Source organism: Myodes glareolus, chromosome 22, assembly GCF_982192425.1.
Source record: "Myodes glareolus chromosome 22, mMyoGla1.1, whole genome shotgun sequence".
Lineage (NCBI taxonomy): Eukaryota > Metazoa > Chordata > Mammalia > Rodentia > Cricetidae > Myodes > Myodes glareolus.
Genome location: NC_142047.1, coordinates 34,454,251 through 34,470,668, shown reverse-complemented (window position 1 = coordinate 34,470,668; position 16,418 = coordinate 34,454,251). Strand labels below are relative to the sequence as shown.

The 16,418-nt window shown below is 44.6% G+C and overlaps 1 protein-coding gene across 1 annotated transcript in view; it reads left to right on the top strand.

Annotated features, from left to right (window-relative positions):
- The first annotated feature begins 2,379 nt into the window (after positions 1 to 2,379).
- Positions 2,380 to 16,418, top strand: part of Sntb2 (syntrophin beta 2) — a 79,194-nt gene continuing 65,155 nt past the window's right edge. The window contains exon 1 of the mRNA XM_085681632.2: positions 2,380 to 2,969. Within this exon, the coding sequence (XP_085537758.1) occupies positions 2,450 to 2,969 (520 nt within the window). The 5' untranslated portion in view covers positions 2,380 to 2,449. The remainder of the gene's footprint in view (positions 2,970 to 16,418) is intronic.

Here is a 16,418-nt window from a genome sequence, read left to right as displayed (position 1 = left end):
CACGGGAATTGGTGCACATTCCCCCATCTCTGCCCAGATGAAAGCACGGGAATTTTACATCAATTGCTGAAGAAAAGTCAGAGGGTTTCTTGGTCTCAATGATTTTGTTGAGAACTTACCTCCTAAGTAGCATGGTTTCCGGACTTTTTTTTTTTTTTTTTTTAAAGACGTGGTCTTGCTGGGCAGTGGTGGCGCACGCCTTTAATCCCACCACTTGGGAGGCAAAGGCAGGCGGATCTCTGTGAGTTCAAGGCCAACCTGACCTAAAAAACGAGTTCTACGACAGCTAGGGCTGCACTGAGAAATTTTGTCTCAAAGGAAAAAAGAGAGAGAGAGACAGAGACCTGGTCTTACTGTGTCTGTCCCAGCTGACCTCTAACTTGCTTCTGTCTTAGCATCCTGAGTACCCTGAGTCCTGGGATTTCAGCTGTGAGCCACAATTCCTGGCCAAATGCTCCTTTTTGAGGTATGAGGTGGATAGTAAACCGAACACTGAACCAGGTGTGGCCTCTCTTGGTTTTCAGTTGTGTACTCTGTTATGTCAGAGTCTAACTGGAGTCTTCCCTCAGTTCTTCTACCCTACGGAGCTGGAGAAACAGTGGATTGTAGTCTTTGGTTATTGGCTCCACAATTAGGCAAAATCACAAACTCTTTAAAACTCTTTAAATAACAAATCTTCATACAGTTTCGGAGATGTTCATCTACATATACTAAAAAAAAAAAATGGAATCCAGACAATTGGCGAGCCTACAAAAGCAAGACCAAACTTTTCAGGATTTGGTTATATGAAGCTCTTCACACATACTATCCCTTCCTAGGGAACAATCATAGATGGTTAATTTTTTTGTGTTCATGAGACTGGGCTACAGATGTCTGGACAGACAGCTGTAAAACATTTGTGGGTGTGTCTGTGGTTTCTGGAAGAAATCATTTGCATGGTGACCTGAGTGTCCTCACCAGTGTGAACAGGCATTATCCAGTCAGGTGAGAACTACACGGAACAGTAAAGCACACAGTAAATTCACTCTGAAAACTGGGCCAGCTCTCTTTTGCCACACTTCAGCGCTCCTGGTTTTCCATAGGACTGGGCCAGCTGTTATACTTAGTAGCTTTCCACTCGCGTCCCCTCCTCAGGCCTCCTCCAGTCTTCTGACGTCTTCAGACTCCTACCATTGGCTCCTCTGGTTCTCAGGTCTTTGGGTTTGAACCCAAAGGATATCAACCAACTTTTCTGGGACTACAAATGGCAGGTTGTGGAATTTAGCCTCCATAATCTTGTGGCTAATTCCGCACAATCTACTTTGACTATATATTCATTGGTGTTTCTCTGGAGAACTCTAAAACATCACTATACTGTAAATATTTTTGTCCCTGCACATTGAGGCTTCCTAGTGCTTAAGACGTAGTCCCCTCTAATTACAGGCAAGTCCACAGGTGGTTTAAAAAAGGATGGGGACAGCAGGGCGATAGTGGGGCAAGCCTTTAATCCCAGCACTTGGAAGGCAGAGGCAGAAGTATTTCTGTAAGATCGAGGCCAGCCTGGTCAACAAAGTGAGTTTCAATACAGCCAAGGCAGTTACACAGAGAAACCTTGTCTCGAAAAAAGCAAAAACAACAACAACAACAAAAAGAACTCTGGCTGCTCTTCCAGAGGACCCGGTTTTAGCTTCACTTGGTAGCTTGCAACTGTCTAACTCCAGTTCCAGGGTCTCTGACGCCCATACACATAAAATAAAATTAATTTAAAAAAGTGACAAAGCCTTGGATTTATACCTTTGGACCCACGTTCACTTATGTTGCATCCTCCGTGCTATCCTCCTCCACCGTCGTCTCTGTGCTACTCACCCAAGGCTAACCAAATACTCTTCTTAACCTGTCCTAGGGACGTTTGTACAGTCTTCTAACCACAGAGAATCGCACCTAGTTAGCTGCCTCTATTTTTCTTTCCCACTAGACCACAAGCTCTCTCAGCTGCGGTGCATTTTATTCAGCCTTTCTCCAGGGCCTTAAAAGGAGCCCCAGCACACCTCAGCGCTTAGAGCTTTTGCCAAGAACCAATCAATGCATGAATGAATGAGCCGCCTCAGGGTCGCACAGTGCCTCTCCATCCTGACTTTGCTCTCCGTGCCCGGGCAGCTCTCGTAGAAGAAGTTAGGAGTTCGAGGGGGTCACGGAGAACCCACGCGAAGGACTGTGAGGAGCCTCGCTGCGCTAGCTGCTGCCCACCTATCGAGAGCTTTCCGCGAACCGGGACAACTTTACCTCCCGGAAGCCGCCTCGCCGGCCTTCCCCCGCCCCTCCGGAAGGTGGGCGTGGCCCTCATGAATAATGAATCGCCGGGGGGAGGGGAGGGGTCCGCCCCCCTCGGGCGGGAAGGGGGAAGCGCCGAGGCTGCCTGACTGGAATCCCGGGAGCTGCAGCGACGGCGGCCGCGGGAGCAGGGCCGGCCATGGCGGTGTGGACACGGGCCACCAAAGCGGGACTGGTGGAGCTCCTTCTAAGGGAGCGCTGGGTGCGGGTGGTGGCCGAACTCAGCGGCGAGAGCCTCAGCCTGACGGGTGACGCGGCGGCGGGCGAGCCCGAGCCGCCGGCTGCCGCCTTCAACGGTCTCCCGAACGGCGGCGGCAGCGACTCGCTTCCCGGGAGCCCGAACCGCGGCCTGGGGCCGCCCAGCCCTCCCGCACCGCCTCGCGACCCCGCGGGAGAGGCGGGCGCCTCGCCGCCCGTGCGCCGAGTGCGAGTGGTGAAGCAGGAGGCGGGCGGCCTGGGCATCAGCATCAAGGGCGGCCGCGAGAACCGGATGCCGATCCTCATCTCCAAGATCTTCCCGGGGCTGGCGGCCGATCAGAGCCGGGCGCTGCGGCTGGGCGACGCCATCCTGTCGGTGAACGGCACCGACCTGCGCCAGGCCACCCACGACCAGGCCGTGCAGGCGCTGAAGCGCGCGGGCAAGGAGGTGCTGCTGGAGGGTGAGCGGGGCCGGGCGGGCGGCGGCGGGCGGCGGCGGTGGCCTGGGCTCGCCAGCGCGCACTTTGTTACTGCCACCGTGACGCCTGTGCGGGGCGAGCCGGTTCCCTCCGCTTCAGCCACCAGACCTCTTCTGCTGGGACTCTGGAGTGTGGAAAAACTGATGCGCGCGCGCCCTGCGTGGAGAAAGTTGGGCAGTCTCCGAAGTGTATCTTCGCCGCCCCTCAGCGAGACTCAGCGGAGATTTGGGGGTGGGGGGGAGAGCAGCAGGCGCGTGCGAAGCTCACCCCTCTTGCAGGATAAGCTGACACTAAGTACTAACTACGGGGAGGGGGAGTGCTGTAGTCTCCTTTTTGCCTGCTGAGAAGCGTCGGTTGGGCGCGTTCTCCAGTCACCCCGCGCTCTCGGGGCGGGCGGGTCTATTAAATTCATCCACACCGATGCCAGCAGTTTGCTTGGGCAAACCACCAAAGCACTGGTTAATTTATGGGAATTTAACCCATCATTGGCTCTCAACAATAACCAGAGGAGATCATAGCACTTCATGGAAGGCAGAGAGCTGAAACAGCAAGTTTGTGTGGTTAATGAGCCTTGTTTAACAGTGGAGGCTCACGTGTTGGAGCATTTTCCTGCCAACTAGAGTTTCGCCCCTTTTGCAAGAGACTAGTGCCAGCTTCCTACCGCTCGCAGGCATGCTGCCTCAAGACCAGTAGGTATTTTATAAGAATCCAGAAACCGTACCATCTAACCAGTTATCCTTTACCTTCTATATAAATGTGATCTATGTGCTGTGTTTCGTATGAATTGATGCAACTGAAATAGAATTAAAGCTCATCTCCAAAGGCTCGTGCATGTTGAAGATGATGGCGTATTGTAGATGAAAAGCCAGTTGCTTGCTTTAGAAATAATTGCACGTCCAGCTTCATTTCCTCTGTTGAGTCAGTCCTTCCAGGGGCATTGATTGCTGCTAGCTTTATAATAGAGAATATGAAAGGTGCTGTCCCTGCTTTATCTCTGTGTGGGGAAATGATAGGAAATGCAAAACAACTTCTTAGGAGGAAAGACATTAAATACTTGATTTCGTAATACAAACTATGAGGGGCTAAGTCATGGTAGTTGACACCTTTAATTCCAGCAGTCAAGAGGAGGCCAGGCTGGTCTACATAGTGAGTTCCAGGCCAACTACTTCTGCACAACACAGTGGTGTCCAAAAAGGAAAAAAAACCAAACAAACAAAAAACAAAAAAGACCCAAAACCAACAAGAAAGTATTTGATGGAAATGAGCTTAGTCCAGGCTTCCCAAGGAGCCAGATTTTGAGCCAGATCACAGATTCAAGGAAGTGATGATCTTAAATGTGCGGAGATGAGTCAGAAAAGGGAAGGATTACTGGCAGGAGAACCGAAGGGAAGGATTGGGGTTGTGTAGAAAAATCATCAAATAAGAAGCCCTAAGTAATAGCTTGGCAAAATCGTTTTCATCTTTTTATTTATTATTGTTGACCTGGAATTCACAGAGATTGGTCTGCTTCTACCTCCGGAGTGCTAAGATTAAAGGCAAGTTACCCCATGCCCAGATTGTGTGTGTGTGTGGGGGGGGGAAGCCTGGCCTCAAAGAGGTCATCTCACTGACTCAGCCTCATGAATGTTGGGATTTACAGGCATGTACCTCCATATCCAGTTCAGTTTTCACTTAAAATTGTTTTAAATTATTTTTACATAGAGGTGTTCTGCCTACCTATCTGTTTGTGCCCAATGTACATCCCTTGGAGGCTAGAAGAGAGTGTCAGATTCCCTGGGACTAGAGTTACAAGTTGTGAGTCATCCATTGTGGGTAATGGGAATCAAATTTAGGTCCTCTGTAAGAGCGGCCAGTGTACTTCCGGGCAGTGGTGTCGCATGCCTTTAATCCCAACTCTCGGGAGGCAAGAGCCTAGAGGGATCTCTGAGTTCGAGGCCAGCCTGGTCCACAAGACCTAGTTCCAGGACAGGCACCAAAACTACAGAGAAAACTCTATCTCCAAAAAGAAAAGAAAATAAGCAGCCAGTTTACTTTGCCTGCCGAGCCATCTCTCCATTTATTTATTTATTTTATTTTTTTGAGGCAGGGTTTCTCTATGTAGCATCGGAGCTACATAGGGAAACCTGTAACTTGCTCTGTAAACCAGGCTGGTCTCGAACTCACAGAGATCCTTTGCCTCTGCCTGCTGAGTGCTGGGACTAAAGGCGCGCACTGCCAGCACCGGGCGCCATCTCTCCTTTTTATAAATTTGTGATTCTTGGGGGAAAATAGCTTATAAAGAAATAACATGGGCCAGGTGGTAGTAGCATACCCTTAAATCCCAGAGGCAGAGGCAGGTGGAAATTTGAGTTCCAGGGCAGCCAGAGCTACACAGAGAAACTCTGTCTTGAAAAACAAAACAAAAAGAAGTAACATGGGGCTGGAGAGAGATGGCTGAGTGGCTAAGACCCTGTACTCTTTTTGTCAGAGAAGCCCAGTTCAGTACCCAGCATGCACATCAGATGGCTCACAACCACCTGGAACTCTAGTTCCAGGGCATCTGACACTTTGTCCTTCAAGGGTACCTGAACACACATGCACATGCCCACACACAGACATGTACACTTGATTAAAGATTGTAAAAAAAAAATGTGATTTTTTTTAAGTGCTCTAATTGTGAAATTGCAGTGCCCCACTTTTATAATGTCTTATTTATAAGTCTTGTTTATATCCCAATTTTAGGTAGGGCCAGACACTGCCCAGAAATTAGTGTTAATGAAAGGAGTAAAAATACAGCAAAGTCCTCATAGGTTTGTAAAAATAAAGTACCTTGACACTGGTCTAGGTGAGTATTCAGGTGTAAATTTTTAGAGCCAGAATATTTCATTCAATTTCATGGTATGCAGTAGTGATGGATAGACAGTTCAACTCTTTATGCCATATTAAAATGCAAAACAAAAGGTTTTTGTTTACCAGTGGCTTGAACCTGGTATTATTCATAGCTGTAAAATGACAGCCGTCTAGTAAATTCCCAGTATTCATTAGTTCAGTCATAGGCCTTATGTGCTTTTAGAAACAGGTTAACAGATGGTGGCATTTATTGAAAGCCTTTTTATCTAGCCTATAGACTTGTTTTCCCATTTTGTGTAAGACAAGCAGTTTTTGTCTATATAGGTGTGGGTAAGTCAGTATGGTGTTTGTGGTGTTCCCTTTTTAAACCAAGGAATGTAAAAATAAAATTGCTCAAATACTACATCCCTAGAAGAGTCATTTAGTGAGCCAGCTAAACTATTTAAAATGGAGAGGTGGTACCTCCTCCAGACAGGCTTTTCCCCTCCTAAAGCCAGAGTTTCATGTAGCTTTGCTCTTTCTCCTCACACATATAACTGGTGAGTTTGATCTTGAGTTTGTGTTCCTCCTGCCTCCATTTCCAAACGGCCACAGTTATAGGCCTGTGCTACCATGCTTGGCTTTTACCACTTGTAAAAGAGTTTAAAGCACAGTATGGTGGCATGACCCTTGGAGCCCAGCACTTGGGAGGTAGAGACAGGAGGATTTCTGAGTTCAAGGCCAACCTGGTCTACATAGTGAGCTCCAGGACAGCCAGGGCTATGTAACAAAAAGGTAACAACAACAACAACAACAACAAACCCCAAGGAAAAGAGTTTAGCTTTAGCCTGCTACATGAGAGATTAAAGCAGGAAGAAGGGTTGCTTCAAGTCCACCATTGGCATCCTGATGTAACCACTCTTTTCAGGGTGCTGCTCTATGTCCATAATCCCCACACTTGAGGGGTGGGCCAGGAGGATTGACAGTTGTTTAGTAACAGCCTAGGTTACAAAAGTTGGAGGGAGTATGGAGTGGGGGACATTATTCCTAATGTAATGACTTGTCCCTCCGTTAGATGCCTGAAACCTTGTCTGGACGTAGCATAATAATGTTCTTTTGGTGGTGTGGGTAGGAATTTCAGGCATATTTTTGCCACCCACATGTCAATAGCAGCCTTAGTGTCTGGTTGCCTGAGGTTAGAGAATGGAACTAAAGGATTCTTTTTTTAATCTTGGAAAGGTGAAGGGATTGTTCCTCCAGTCTCTTGTCAAACATTTACTCAGCTCCTTTTCTCTTACCCTCCCCAGTCTCAAGGAGAAAGGCCTGTTAGTGATTTTTTTTTTTTTCCGAGTCAGATCATTAGGTAGCTCTGGCTGGCCTGGAACTCCCTGTGTAGGCCAGCCTGGCCTTGGACTTAGATCTGCCTGCCTCTGCATATGCCACCATGCCCAGCTTCATATTTCTTCATTAATCTCTTAAAAGAACAACCAAATCAAATAAACTGTAGTCAGACACCACTACCACCCCTTTCATTCTGGATTTTTGAGTGGCCTTGAATTTGATGTGTAGCCAAGGACAACCTTGAATTCCTCCTGGTTTATCTTCTACTTTGCAAGACATTTCTGACAGGCTCCTTTGTGCTAAACATACCCTCTTAATTATTACCATTATATGGGAAAGTAATTAATTATAATAGAATAGTAATTGAAACTTTGTGTTTTTGTTTATTTGGGTTTTTTTTTTTTTTTTTGCAGTTTGGGGGGGGGGGCGGACAGGGTTTCTCTCTATATCCCTTGCTGTCCTGGAACTCACTCTGTAGGCCAGGCTGATCTCAAACTCTATTCGCCCCCCCCATCTCCCCAGTGCTGGATTAAGGGTGTGGTACACCACAGCTGGGCTCAATCATGAGACTTCTAAGAACATTTTCCAGGAACCATAACCAAGCTATAATTTAGGTCTCAATTGATAACTTCAACTGCTAACTTTCTACCATACATTATTTTCTGGGTGAAGGTTACTAGACTTTTCCATCAAAATGTGTCTTTGTTCATGGCGGTGAGATGTAGCTTGTGGCTAAGAGAACATTCTGTAGTTTGGAGCTGATGTTAAAGAACCAGTTAGTGTTCTTGGCTTGATCAGTACATTGTGCTAACCAAACAAAAAATAATGCCCCTATCTATGAGGGGCTTTTCACAGAGACAGGGTTTTTCTTTGTAGTCCTGGCTGTCTTGGAATTCCCTCTGTAATCCAGGTTGTCCTTGAACTCAGAAGTCCTGTCTGCCTCAACCTCCCTAGTGCTGGGATTAAAGGTGTGCACCAGCACCACCTGTTTTTTCATTTGTTCTCCATATGGCCCTTTAAAGTAGGGTGTTAATTTTGTTGTACAGCTAACTAAACTGAGGTTCACAAGGAATATCTTTTGATTTGGTCGGGGAGGGTTGATGGGGAGATTTTGTTTTCTTTGGACAAAATTTCTCTCCTGGAATTGTTGTTTTAATTTGTTTATTTTTGTTTTATGTGCATTGGTGTTTTGCCATAGGTGTTGGCTCACCTGGAACTGGAGTTATAGATAGTTGTAAACTGCCGTGTGGGTGCTGGGAATAGTGCTCTTAACTGTGGAACCATCTCTTTGGCACGCCCCCCCCCCCCCTGAATTCTTTTAAAGATTTCTTTAAGTGTATGTGTACATGCAGCATGGTACATGTGTAGAGGTCAGATGGCCTTATGGGAGCTAGTTCTCTTCTTCACCATGTAGACCAGAGATTGAACTCAGGTTGTCAGGGTTGCTGACTTTTCCCAGGAATTTTAAAAACTTAAGTCTGTTCTGCAAAATAAGGAGCAGACAGTCCATGACATTAAGTGAGATGGTTGAGGATACCTAACAGCCTAGTGGTGGAAAGGGAGTAAAACCTATTCCAGTGCCTTCTCTTCTCTACAGTCCACTTACAAACTGGCTCCTGTGTCTCCATGTCCTGAGCGGTTTGTGTGCAAAAGTAGCTGAAGATTATTCTTGGCATCAAAGAGTGTAGTGCAGTTGAGAGAACTAGGTGTGCTGGCACATGTCTAATCCGAGCAATCAGGAGGCAGAGGTGTGGGGGATTGCAAGTATAAGACCTGCCTAAGGCCATATAAGCAAAATTCTGCCTTTAAAGGAAAAATAAGACTATCAGTTAGAGAATAATTGCTAAAATGTGTAATCTGCTAAGGTTTCTCTGAAGTGAGTAATCAGTTGGGGATGAATATGTGGAAGGAAGGGGAATTTGATCTCAGGCTTGACGTCCAGACAGCTTTTCTGGAGATGGAAAGTCAATCCAAGTTGAAAGAGTAGTTTGAACGAAAGCCCAATGAGCATGGCATGTAGGAGGAAACAGTAGAGAGCTGACTGATACAGACCCACGGGAAGAAAGTAAAACCAATTAGGTTTTTATGCAAGAGCCAGAGGAACTGGATCTTTTTTGTTTTGTCACTCAGCATTTAACAGATACCCATAACAAACAAGGTAAGTGGTAGATGCTAGGAATTCCAAATTGGGAGTGGTCCCTACCCTTTAGGCTAATAAGGGACAATTATAGCTTGTGATAAATACTTTCATAGGGGCAAGGCTCTGCCATGGAAAGAGGTAGCTGTGTAAAGGAGACAACATGGAGGTCATAAGAAAGCTGGGGTTGTGCTCATGTGTGCAGACACACATTCCTTCACAGAGCATAACCAAGTGGTTGTTTTGAGACAAGATCTTGTGCAGCCCAGCCTTGATCCTTCTGCTTCAGTCTTCTGACTGAGATTATAGCCTGGAGTTAACACATGAGAAGGATTAGGAAATGTATGCTAGGAGTCAACACAAAGTAGGCAGGGCTGTGGTTATAGTGCTAATTGGTGGTCTCTAACATAGAAAAAGAAGTTGAGCTTTGTGAATATTTAATGTGCCAAGGGAAGAGAGGAAGCTTCATAAAGGAAGAGGAGTTGGTCCTGGTGACCTTACTCATATGCTTGCTGCTGTCAGGTTGGAACTTCTCTTGTTGAGTAGCTTCATCTTCTATTATCTGCCCCGAACTAATCTTCACCACAGCATGAGGAACTGTATTAAAGGGTCGCAGCGTTAGAAAGGTTGAGAACCACTAGCTTAGAGGTTTGTATGTAGGGGACCATAGGTTTAAAGATAATTGTAACACTGCAAACTATAACAAAAAGACTGAGCTGACAAGCACCCCCCTTTTTAAATTAAAACCAATTCAGATTTATTTACTTATTTAGGTTTTTTGAGACATGGTTTCACTGTGCATCTTTGGAGCCCGTCTTGGAACTTGTTCTGTAGACCAGGCTAGCCTGAACTCACAGAGATCTATCTGCCTCTGCCTCCTGAGTGTTGGGATTAAAGGCATGCGCCACCACCACCTGGCTACAATTTGAATTTTTGTTTGTTTGTTTTATTTATTTTTGGCCTTTTGAGACAGGATTTCTCTGTGTAGCCCTGACTGTCCTGAAACTCAGATTTGCCTGTCTCCTAAGTCCTGTTTCCCATGTGCTGGTGTGCACCACCATACCCAGCTTCAGATTTTTGTTGTGTATTCACGTTTTACCTGCATGTATACCTGTATACAATGCATGTACAGTGTCCTCAGAAACCAGAAGAGGATGTCAGATCCTCTAGAACAGATTTACAGACATTTGTGAGCCACCATATGGGTGCTGTGTCCAGGTCCTCTGCAAGAATAGCCAGTGCTCTTTTTTTTTTTTAAATTGTTTTTATTAAGTTACATATTTTTCAGTGCTCTTTTTTAACTGCTGAGCTATCTTGTCCCTATAGTTCCTATATCCCCCCTCTTTTTTTTTTTTGAGACAGGGTCTCTCTGAATATTCCTGGGCTGTCCTGTAACTCCCTGTGTAGGCAAAGATGGTGAATACAGAGATCCTCCTGTCTCTGCCTCCTGAGTGCCAGGATTAAGGGTATGCACCACCATGCCCAGACCAATATTTCCATCTTAAAACTTTTTTAATAAATTTATTTTTATTTTGTGTGCATTGATAATTTACCTGCATGTATATCTGTGTGAGGGTTCCAGATCCCCTGGAACTAGAGTTACAGACAGTTGTGAGCTGCCATGTGGATGCTGGGAATTGAGCCCAGGCCCTCTTCAAGAACAACTAGTGCTCTTAACCTCTGAGCTATCTTTCCAGCCCCCAATATTTCCATCTTAATATGAGCTCTTTGCCACATGATGAGGTCATTAGGTCTGTCAGGAAGTCTATCTGGAAAATAAAGTTGTCAAGGAAACCATTTGAAATACAGATATTGCCCACATTATTATCAATAATGAACTTCACCCTAATATATATTGCACTCTGAGTCACTTAGCTGCTGATGCTCGAATGATTTCATGTAGTTTTACTTTCTTTTGTTCTTGATTTCTATATTTTATTTTGTTATTATTTTATGTGATTGGCATTTTGGTTGAATGTATGTCTGTATACCACGTGTGTGCCTAGTGCCTACAGAAGCCAGAAGAGGGTGATAGAATTCCCCTGGGACTCCAGTTCCAGATGCATGTGAGCTACCATATGGGTACTAGGAGCAATCTCTCCAGCCCTATTTCTGTATTTTTATATGCTTTTATAATATATAACATTAATAGATACTGTTGCTCAAATTGTTACTGATTAGAGATGTACTGTCAAAAAGGCTTAGGCCTGGGAAGCCGCACATTTTCTTTAAATGAGGGAAGGCTGTGGAAGGGTGAGGGCTGCAGATGAAGCTGAGAAGCTCAAGTTCTGAGGCTTTCCCAATACCATTAAGTAAGAGACTAGGTGGGATAGTGTGAACCTGCGGGGTTGATATTGGTCATGGTGGTGGCACAGCCCAGAAGTCCCAACTGTCTGGCTGAGGAGGGAGGACACAAGTTCAAGGCCTTCTAGAGCTACCTACAGAGTGGTCAACCTTGGCCACTTAGCAACGCCCTGTTTGAAAACAAAAGTGAAAAGGGAGAGCTGGTAAGCAGACCTGTCTCTGTGAGCTCAGGGCCAGCCAGAGCTGTCACACAGACAAACCCTGTCTTGAAAACCCATAAAGAAAGAAAGGAAAAAGGAAAAAAAAGGGGGAAATCTGGGGATATAGTTTATTGCTAAATCACTTGTCTGGCATGTGTGCTGTAGGTTTAAAAAAAGAAAAAAGTTGAACTGACCAGTTGTGATGGTATTTCTCCTTAATCCCACCTCTCAAGAGGCTGTGAGTTGGAGGCCAGCCTGGTCTACATAGTGAGTTCGAGGACAGCCAGGGATATGTAGAGACTCTGTCTGAAAAAACACCAATTAAGAAAAAAAAAAAAAGAAATAGGAGAAAAAGAAATGGAGCAAAAGTCAAGATTTCTGTCTTGGGAAGCTGAACAGCAAGAACAGGGAGCATGCCTCCAATGCTCTTATCCTTGGGAGTCAAAGGTAGGAAGACTGAGACTTTAAGACCTTGTCTTAAATAACAAAAGAACACATAAAAGGGGAGTGGGAAGCCCCATAAAATGAACATGAAAGAACTAGTTTGAGGTAACGATAAAGAGCTTCGTTTTAGCCGGGCAGTGGTGGTGCAAGCTTTTAATCCCAGCAGAGGTAGGGGGATCTGTGAGCTCGGTACCAGCCTACCGAGCTGAGTAGGAACAGAGTGAGTTCCAGGACAGGTAGAGCTGTTTTTTCCTGTCTCAAGGAGATAGGGAGAACTTCATTTTAGGGCATATTGCACTTGAGTCACCTTTGTGATATCCTGGTGAAAAAGGCCAGAAGCTGGTTGGAAGTACATCCAAGTCTGTACTCAAGGGAAATGTCAGAACAGCGCTGAATATTTATGAGACATCAGGGTAGAGGTGGTAATTGTGGATGAAGTCATCGAGAGTAATGCAAATGAAAAAGAAGTAGAACCGGGGTGGAATCCTGTAGAAACTCTGCTTTTAAAGCCAGGGTAGAGGAAGAATCTAGGAGGTGATGGCACAGGAAGGTGGGGGTGGGGGTGCAGAGAATGGCATAACGGCGTTTTAACATGCAGACACATTTACAAAGGAGAAAATTGTGAAATAGAAAGTCTACTAGGTCTGTCAGAGAATAAGATCGTTAGTGTCCTTCTCCCCTGCTTCCTCAGGGAACAGAGGGCAGCAAGTCGGCTATAATTTTTAAAGCTCAGCAAAATGAAAGAAACAAAGGTGGTGACAGAACTGACTGATGTATACAGTTTCACTTTCGGGGTTGTTTCTATATTGTTTTAAGTAGGGAAGAGTTGGGGCATATTTGTGTAAAAGGACAATAGAGCGAGGGAGAGGTTGCAGAGATAGAGGGGTGGTGCGGTCTGTTTGTGAGCCAGGAAGTGACATGATGGGAACAGAATTTTAGGTTGGCAGCAGTAGATGCACTGGAGGCTGTGCAAAGAGGAAAGAACAGAGCTAGGAGAAACTTCAGCTGTTGTAGGAAAATCATCCAAAACATAGGTGACAGCCATGGAGTGAGACTAGAGGGAGACTCTTGCCAAAGACATAGCAGAACACACTAGGGACCTTCTCCTGCCTAGATAGCCTCTTCCTGGCTGTCTGTGCACCTACGGATTTGACACTTGGGACAAACTTCTGCAGCGAGTTTCTATTAACTAAGCACTGCTGCTTTGATCCCAGAGATGCTTAGTCAGGAAAATAAAGTCATTATTTCAAAGGAAGCTAGGACAGGATATGGGGACAAGTGGACTGTGACTTGCTGTGAGAGTTCTACCCAGGAACAGTAGAGGAATGGTTTGTTGCCAGTGAAGAAATGGAGGATATGGCACTGTTCAGCTGTGTTCTGAAGCAGCCAGACAGTGTAAGTCTACTGTGTGGCATTTGAGAAGCAATGTTTTGGTTTACAAATAATACAAAGGAAGGTGGAAGCAAGTTTACCACTGGCCTGATCTTCACAGTGAGTTCCAGACCAGTAAGATCCTGTCTCAGGGAAGAAGAAGAAAGGAGCCTGGAGAGATGGCTTAGCAGTTAAGAACACTGGCTACTCTTTCAGAGGACCAGGGTTCAATTCCCAGGACCCACATGGCAGCTCACAACCATTTGCAATTCTAGATCCAGGAGATCCAATGCCTTCTTCTGGTCTACAGAAGGCATGTATGTACTGCACAGACATACACACATACAAAAACACCTATCCATATAAAAGAATATAAAAGAATTTTGGGGTTTTGTTCTGTTCTTGAGACAGGATTTCGCTGTGTCATAGCTCTGACTGTCCTGGAACTCTCTCTCTGTGGACCAGGCTGACTTCTAACTCATAGAGATCCACCTACTTCTGCCTCCCACGTGCTGGGATTAAAATTGTGCATCACCACTATCACCTGGAATAATTTTTTTCTTTTCTTTTCTTTTTGGTTTTTTGAGACAGGTTTTTCTCTTTGTGGCTTTGAAATCTGTCCTGGAACTCTCTCTGTCCCCAGGCTGGCCTCAAACTCACAAAGATCCACCTCCCAAGTGATGCAATTAAAGGCATGCGCCACCAATGCCTGGCTTGGAATAAAATATTTTTTTAAGTTTATTTTATTATTATTTTATGTTCATTAGTGTGAGGGTCAGATGCCCTGGAACTGGAGTTACAGAAAATTGTGAGCTGCCATGTAGGTGCTGGAAATTGAACTCAGGACTCTGGAAGAGCAGCCAGTGCTCTTAACCGCTGTTCCATCTCTCCAGCCCCATAAAGTAATTTTTAAAAGGAAAGAAACGAGTAAACTTATCTAGGCTAAGGAGATGGGAGCATTTATTGTGTTTGTTATTGATAGCATCTCACTGTGTAGTCAAAACTGCCTTCTAACTTGCTGTTGTAGCCAGGCTGGCCTTTTTGTTATAGAAATGTAGTGAACTTAAATTTACTGTGTAGCTGAGGACTACCTTGATATCTGATTCCCCCCCACACACACACCTCCTGAGTGCTGGAATTCCAAGTGTGTGCTACCATGTCAGGTTTTTTTCTGGTTTTATTGGTTTACAGGGATTTTTTTCTGTCCTCTCTGGGGTTTTTCTGTCTTTTTAGGAGAACTTTGCAGCAGCTTTGTTTCAGGCTTTCTATAGGACTGATACACTGCCAGCTGTGCTAAGGAGGCTCTGTGTTCTAATCTCTAAAATTGTTTTGCATTTACATTTATTTACTTGTTGGTTGGTTGATTGTGTGTCATGGGGGGGTGATGTGTGTAAGAGTTCATAGGAGTCAGTTCTCTTCTACAATGTATCAAACTTGGGTTTATCAGCTAGTGATTAGGGCCATTTCTTTTCTGTTTTCTTTTGTTTTTCAAGACAGTTTCTTTGTGTAACAATCCTGGTTTTCCTGGAACTGAATTTGTAAACCAGGCTAGCCTTGAACTGAGATCCACCTACCTCTGAGCATCATCACACCCAACTAAATGGTTTCATTTTTTATGTTTTAACTTTAAAAAAATTGTATTGGTGGAGTGGGGTGATGCTTGTGGTGGTCAGTGGAAAACTTTGTAAAGTCAGTTTTCTCCTTCTACCTTTACTTCAGGATCTGAACTAGGTCACCAGCCTTGGGAGACAAGTACTTTTTACCAGTTGAGCCATCTTTGTTGGCTCTGTTTAACTCTTTATGCACACAGTAGAGTGAAAATATAGAAAGACCTCATTTTTTCAAATAGTCAACTGATTATCTCAGCATTATTTGTCAGTCTTTATATAACTAAGTGTGATAATTGATGGTGGTTACCCCGAGTGCCATGTGGAGAAAGACAGGTCAAAGCCATATTTGGATTCAGCTGAATCTGTTGAATTAGTGCTGTCTGCTACTCTAGGAATGACCTGCCTTTTTATCATTGACCTGACATACATCTTTAATTTTATCATCATCATCATTATTATTTTGAAACAGGGTCTCTCTCTGTGTAACTCTGAAAGTCTCTATGTAGACTAGGCTGGTTTAAAATTCTAGAGATTGTCTTACCTCTCCCTGGAATTAAAGGTGTGCTACACTGTGCCCAGCTATTGCATCTTTCTTTGTGTGTGTGGGCTGATTCTGCTGATTCTGAATTTTCTACTCTTTTTCTAATTTATTTTTTTCTATTTGAGTTTTTAAATTTAGCACATTGTACTGTATGTTGTAATATTTAATATCTAGCAGTTAAAGTACTTGCCAAGAAATTTTGAAAATAATAATTTTTTATTGTTGTTGATTCAGGGTCCCATGTGGCACAGCCTGGGCTAGCTTTGAATTCATGAGGTAACTAAATCCATTATTTACTTGGAGAAAACAAATTGTTTTGTAATAAACTTTCTATCATATCAACACTAATCGTTTATAATATCCTCCCCCCTTTTTTTTGGGTTTCTTTTGAGACAAGGTTTCTCTGTAGCTTTGGTGCCTGTTCTGGAACTACCTCTTGTAGACTGGGCTGGCCTCGAACTCAGAGATCCGCCTGCCTCTGCCTCCCAAGTGCTAGGATTAAAGGCGTGTGCCACTGCCAGTAATATCCCTTTTCAATAAAAAATAAACATAAGATTTTAATCGTCCGTCCATCCATCAGATGGCCAATGAATGTTCTATATGATGATTGACAGGTCAGAAACTTACCTTACACCTGGAAACACATGAGCTGGGAGGGTGAGAGTTTCTAAAGGA